The 7,227-nt window shown below is 38.7% G+C and overlaps 1 protein-coding gene across 1 annotated transcript; it reads left to right on the top strand.

Annotated features, from left to right (window-relative positions):
* The first annotated feature begins 4,797 nt into the window (after window positions 1-4,797).
* On the top strand, window positions 4,798-6,693 carry LOC104439723. The gene has a single exon (XM_010052745.2). The coding sequence runs from the start codon at window positions 4,798-4,800 to the stop codon at window positions 6,691-6,693; it is 1,896 nt and encodes a 631-aa protein (XP_010051047.2).
* Window positions 6,694-7,227: the final 534 nt, after the last annotated feature.

Below are 7,227 nucleotides of genomic sequence, written 5' to 3'. Positions count from 1 at the left end.
TTGACCTCACCCTGGCCTGGCAAGCCTCTAGCAAGCTAGCTGAACCTCGTCCAACTAGTGATGGCAGCGATGGAGGAAGAAGAGAGAATGAAGAAGAATAAGAAGAAGAGAAGAAAAGAAAAGAGAAAAAAAAGAAATTTGGGTTGGCTTGATTCTAAAATTGTTCCTGGGAATAAAGAAACAACTTTTTTTGCTCATTGATTTTGTTTCAAATCTATTCTCGGGAACAAAAAATTTACTAAATGGATTTCTATTCCAAATCTATTCCCAAAAACAAAAGAATAGAATTAGTTGCTATTTGGCAAGGTGCCAAACGTTCCCTTAGCATATCATTTACATAGAAGTAGATTATGATTCCACACTCTTTGGTAAACTTTGAATAAGTGCATTTATCAACATTGTTACGCTTAAATCATATAATGATTTGTTTAATTTGCAAGCCTTATTCTCATTTTCATGTAGAATAAAAACCTTTAGGCTGTTCCATATACACCGCTTACCATTTTGAAAAGTTGTTTTGATATCCATTTGATGCATATGCAATTTACAAGTTGATGCCAAAACTGATAGAACTCTAATGGATGTTATATGGGCAATCGATGGATATATATTAAAATAGTCAATCCATTTTTTCTACTAATAACCATTTGCCACCAACTTTGTTGTAAATATTTGGAACGTACCATCAAGGTTATGCTTTATTCTAAATACTCATTTACATCCAATTGGTTTTGACCCAGGCGGCAAGTTAACTAATGTCCATGTATTGTTAGCAATAAATAAATCTATCATCATTAATTGCTTTTTTCCAAAATGATGCATCTTTAGATGCCATTGCCTCACTAAATGTTCTTCCAATTGAAATAACAAGGGCAATTTATTCACTACAGTTTCCCAATCTCATTCTGTCAAGAGAGTTACAAAATGAAGACTGAAATTTTTCATTTTCTTTACTCTTTGACTTCTTCTCGGCTCACCTTAAAAATCAAACCATTTTCTTTTAGTTGATGAATGATTGCTTGGTCAATTGGTGTTTGTGAATAGGTAGAGGCATCACTTGAATCTTTAACAAATTTTTGTCCAAGAAAGTTAACACCTCTTGATTACACGATTATATGATATTCAACATCTAATAATCAATAAGTTTTAGAATTGTTATCATATTCAACGAACACACTTCTTAATGCCCTTGGTCCTAATTTGTTTTGCTTAAGATTAGAAATTATATTGTATGCAAGATATCCCCATACTTTAAAGTATTGGATATTTGATACCTTTCATTTCCATTATTCATATAGAGATATCTTAATTTTCTTTGAAGGAATTTTGTTGTGAAACGTAACGTGTAGCAAGAAGTGCTTCTCCCCACAAATTGATTGGCAATTTTGCTTGTAAGATCATGGAATTAACCATATCTACTTAAATTCAATCATTTCTTTCTCCCAATCCATTTTGTTTGGTGTACAAGGTGCACTTCGTCGATGCACAATACCATTTTCTTCATAAATATCAAAATGGACTAGTTTAAGTACTTATAGTATATCATTTTATCTTTGATAACAATTTCTTAGTCAACTTTGCTTGTAAACATATTTCACAATTCTTCTTATCTAGATAATCACATGATATCATCTATTTTTATTCATAAATTTCAAAGTACTATAGCAACATGAGATAATCTATCATGCCACAAAAAAGATGACCTAAGCATATAAATAGAACCAAAAGTTTCCTAATCTATCAACATTACACGCCCTTGATGCATCCACTATTTCCATCTCCATGAAAATAATACCTTAAAGTTGTTAGGAAAATTTGATTACTAATGAAGATATAGGAGTGATGACGATCGCCATTATTAAGGTATCATTTACCTTCATTATTATGACTACCGGTTTTAAACAAATACACCTTTTGGATATATACCAAAGGCACATAGAAATAAGTTCAATAATTACTCAAACTTGTGAGAAAAGAGAAGAAAGGACAATGTTGGAATTTCACCATTTTGACTAAAATTTTCTGTCACCATTTCATCCTAAACAAAGCAATGTGATCATTTTAAAAAAAAAGGAAGTAATGTCAAATGGTGGATGAAGCTGTTTTTACGAAAAGGCTACAACGACTAATGGAAGAGGACAGGAGAATATATTCATCCCCATAAATACTGAATTGAATGTCAGTTTACTAAGACTTTTAAATATACTTAGCGGTGTTCGTTATTTCGTTCAAGTATACCGAATTATGCAAACTTTTTGTTTTTAACTACTAGGATTTTAAAGTTGCATTATTAAGCCACTTCGTCATAGTTTTCTTAATTTAGTTGATTCTATAATTTCTTATAGGAGGTGTTGGTGTGAATTTTCAAAACATGAAGGGTATGTTTGTTTTTGCGGAAATCTGGCTGTTGATAAATATTTCCTTATATTTTGTCATTTTAGCAAAGCTTTGAAAATGAGTTAACAAATAATATTACTTTTGTGATCGAGGGCCATGAGTCCTTGGATCGGCCTCCCATGTCCGACCATTGGGATCTTGAGTCCACAGTTCGGTGTATGGGTCTGGTGCGTAGACCCTTGGAACAAGGATCGAGGTGCCAAATCCTACCACCAAGGATTTGAGATCGCGCAGCAAAACTAGATTTATTCATCTTATGCTCGTTCTAAAGTTCTCTAACACCAAATTTTCGATAATGATTTTTAGCTTTTCTGAAAAATCATGCTTATTATTTGCCTAATTCAAGAGCTAAAAAAGCAGTGAAGAGCAAGGATCATATGTGACCCTAAAGATAGATGCCAAACCTTAAGAGATAATTATGTACCCATTGGGCCAAACAAAAGAGAAAAAGAGCCTCACGCAAAAGTCGCAAGCAAATAATCAGATTCCCATGCCTCTCTTTTATTCCCGGTTCTGTCCCAAATATTTCGCAAGCACTTAATTGCTGCCAACTAAGAGTGGGAAGCACCTATTCTTAGTTCGTGTTTCCTTCACAATGTTTCTCAGTACAAATCTCTCTGTTGCTTTTCTCTGTTTCAGTTTCTCCAACTTTTCCGTGGTCCTATTCTTGCATTGCATTTCTCCTCTTTCTTTGCCGTTACTTTAGTTAGCTTGTATTTGCTTCTTCGGATTACTAACCCGTGTTATCTTTAGGCAAAAAGATGGGAAAGTTCTCTGCACTTTGGAAGTTCCAGCAAGTGATTACGTACTCTAATTTGTTGGTCAGTAAGCTTAACCATACTCTATACATGTTACAGCCCATGTTTAGTTTTGTTTTCGATGTTTGTCTTCCAACCGGTGAAAGAACTATCAGGAGAAATTCTGACCCTTATCTGTTCTTGCACAACCTGTCAATTTGGACATATAAAGATCGCTATGTCATGAAAGGTATAGCAAATATGCTATTGATTGCGATCATTCCTGTGTGATTGGGACATGAGAAATCTGTAGGCTGTGAAATGTGGTAGGGTAACAGGAATTATTTTTGGAGCGGTGAAACCGCTTCTAGTTAAATTTTTTAAATATCCAACATGAGAGAAATAGCACCTCAAGCCATCTAATCATATAGTATTTAAGGTTATTGGCGCACGTAGGAGAAGGCCATTCTCGTGTGGCCCTCTCGTTGTGTGACACATCTTTTCTACCACCTTCCACAAAGCTTAAAAGTAAGTGTTAATATCACAAAATGTCCTAAACTGACGTACTTATATTATAGTTACCCTAAATTAATTTTAATGCCACAAAAAACTTCATATTGATACGCAAACCACCTTTAGTCTAAATTAATTTTCGTATTTCAAAAGAAATTTAGGGACATTATGGTATGGGTTTACCGGTATAGAATATTTTGTAAAAAGTATTAATTTGTGATAAATGTGGCATTGAAGTATTGGTTTGAGATTTTTTTTGTGACATAAAAATCAGTATAAGACCCATCTGTGGGTAGAACAGTTGGTTGAGAGTCCCTCCCTCATTATTGAGGTCGAGAGTTCAAAACCCTGCGTTGCTAGCGATTTAAGTGGGGGACCATGGCGGTGGGTTGTTGTGCTAGTCTTCCCCGAGGTAGGGGCCCGGCCCTCATAAGCCATTCGGGCACGGGGGCACGTGGCTGAGTCCTCGGTCACAAAAAAAAAAAAAAAAATCAGTATAGGAAAAATGTAGCACGGTGTATCAGTATGGTCTTTTGGTGATGTGCACCTAAAAGTAATAGAACTCCCTAATTAGAATTAAAAAAAAAAAAGGTCTTAAATACGAGAATTCAAGACTTAAATTACGAAGAGTTTCTTTCAAGACTAAATCCTAGGGGGCCGTAGGAAGACTCGTGCGACCTGCAAACTACGCAGAACCAGCATGCCTGGATGGGTATTAGAACTCGTAGACTAGGTTCCAGGATGAGTATAACGTACCAATTTTAAAAGCATATAAATTGCTTATTATACGACTCCCCAAAAGAGACGAAAAGAATAGATTAAAACATAATTGCATTCCTTCTATCACTTTCCAACATAAACAACTCTCCAAAATAAGTTGTTGTCGGAGAAGCAACCTTATGAGTTCCACAGAAGACTCATATTGATGTTGACGGCAATTATGAAGGTGTTACGAGTCAAATTTAGCTGATCTTCAAGGAATACTTGAGTGATATTTATAGATTTAATCAGTAAAACTTTTGTGCAAGCTCAGAGTAATTATTCTTCAGGAGCAATGTGAAAATTTTCCTTACTCTGCATTTGTATTGATGTCTAGTGAGCACACCTGAACGAAGCCTCCATGAGTTTGGTCAGTTGGATTTTCTCGCCGATGTTAAAAAGCCTGTGGGCAGCATGGGGGATTCAGCTCTTGGTCGCCGTAGGCCTTGCATGCCAGATTGTTCTGGCGATATTAGGCAGCCGTCGGAAATATATGACGTCAATTTTAGCAAGATTCGTCACATGGGCCGCCTACTTGCTCCTTACTTACGTTGCGACAATTGCACTAGGCAAGCTTACTGTGGTCCACATTGATAATCCTGAAAATCCGGGTAACAGTGCAGTGTTGAAAGGGCTACTGGCCCCGTTGCTTCTGATGCAACTCGGGTACCCAGACAGCATAACGGCCTATGCTGTGGAAGATAACCGGCTGGGATTGAGACAGACAGGGAAGATTGGGGCTAAGGTTGGCTTGGGGATTTGGATTCTCATTCGTTGTTGGGACGACTCATCCCCGGTCTCGCGGCTGTACTTCCCCTTGTCTGTGGTCGCAATCATGAATTCCGCCTTGTGGGTCTGGGCTCTTCAATTAGTGTATGGTGAGAACTCAAGTGTAGATAGCTGGCACATTTCCGAGGCAGCTGTCAAAGATGTGTACGAGGAAGCCAAGCAAGTGCTCAACGCTCTCCCCAATGACAAGAAGTTCGACTCCGCAAAGTTCATTTTGAATGCCTACTTTAGCTTCAAGCGTCTGAAGCCCCACCTTGTGAACTGGCCGTACCTCCCTCTGTTTATATCCTTCAAAACATCCATCGACAGTTATCCCCCCGACCATTCTTTCACCGTGGCCGAAATCAAGCAGGATGATTTCACCATGACCGAAATCCAGCTGAACTTTATTTTTGACATGCTCTACACTAAAGCTGCGTTTCTGTACACCAAACTCGGCCTCATAGGCCTCCTCATCAGCTTCTTCTGCTCAGTGTCTGCATTGTGTGGATTCACCATGATCTTCAAGAGCACCTTCATGATCGATAAGTACATCACCTATACCTATGCCTTACTAATGGTAGTCACATCTTTCGAGCTTCATCAAATCATGACGCTGGCATTTTCAGATTGGGCAGTGGTGAAAATGAGTATGAACCTTGAGGCGCCACTAGTCCTAAGGCTCCTCCCGTTCCTAGCCGAACGGTGCATGAAGCAGAGAAGATGGTCAAGGTCGATGGGGCAGCTCAATTTGTTAGACCACCGCCTCTTTGGATGGCCGAAGCCCGTCATCGAAGTACTTGATTGGTTTGAGAAAAGGGAGATCTTCAGTAGGTATTGGTTACACTCCCACCAGGCCATCCCCTCTTCCCTCAAGGTGCTGGTTGTTCAAAAGATGGCAGAGCTAGAGAAGCAAAGACACCTCCTGCCCTTCACAAAAAGAGGCGAGTGGACGCTCAGAATTTATGGCATCCCAGAGGAAGATGAACTGATCGATAGCTTTAGGATGGACTTCGATGAGAGCATCATTATCTGGCACCTCGCGACCGAAATCCTGCACTTGACGGAAAGGAAAGGGTCAACTGCTTGTGGAGGAAGCAAACTCCTATCGGCTTACATGATGTACCTCCTCGCAGTGTTTCCTTCCCTGTTGTCCGTCCCCGCAGCCCACATCACGCTGGATAAAACTTGTTCACTCTTGAGGCACCCAGACTATAAAAACGCAATTATCATGCTGTCGTCGTCGAATCAAGATGGCCCCCAATCCGTGGAACCAAGTGAAGTGACGAGGATCACTTGCGACTGGCACGTGCTATTAGACGTGCAGAAGCTCGTGGTCAACCTGAGGAGGATGGACAACAAGTGGGAGATCATCAGCAATATCTGGGTGGAGATGCTGTGCTATGCAGCATACAACTGTCAACAGCATGACCATGCCAAGCTACTGAGAAAAGGAGGTGAGCTCATCACTCATGTGTGGCTCCTTCTTGGCGTTTCCCATGACCGACAAGTACACTAAGGCCTCCCCGAAACCTCCTTCCTATTTCTATAGGATTTTCGGGAAGAGAGATGCTGAGAGTTTATAGAATGATCTAAATAATGCTCTGCCATCGAGAGAAGTTGAGTCCTTTATGTAAGGATATTTAAATATAAAATCACTTAGTTGTGTCACGGGGGTTCACAACAAGAGACTTTGAGTTTGTATTTTTCTACACTCCTTATTTGCTTCCCTAATTTGATATTTCCAACGATTTAGTATTAGGCTAAAGTCTAGCCTCTGCCTGAAGCTGAGTACTAGAATATTTGATATAAAAACAAGCATTTATTTAATAAATTTTTTTGGTCGAAATTCATTTAATAATTTAAACTTTAAAAATAGTGGGTATCAATCCTACAAAATTTTATAATTTACACACTTGAGAGGACCTTGTTGAATCGGTTGGAAAGCAAAAATTCACAAAAAGGTATTTGAGTACCCATTGTGAAAGCTAGTACGAGCACCTAGAGGGGGGTGAATAGGTGCAAAAATAAATTTCCTGAGAGAAGTGTACAA

The sequence above is a fragment of the Eucalyptus grandis genome, chromosome 3, assembly GCF_016545825.1.
Source record: "Eucalyptus grandis isolate ANBG69807.140 chromosome 3, ASM1654582v1, whole genome shotgun sequence".
Classification (NCBI taxonomy): domain Eukaryota; kingdom Viridiplantae; phylum Streptophyta; class Magnoliopsida; order Myrtales; family Myrtaceae; genus Eucalyptus; species Eucalyptus grandis.
This window is presented reverse-complemented; position numbering and strand designations above follow the sequence as displayed.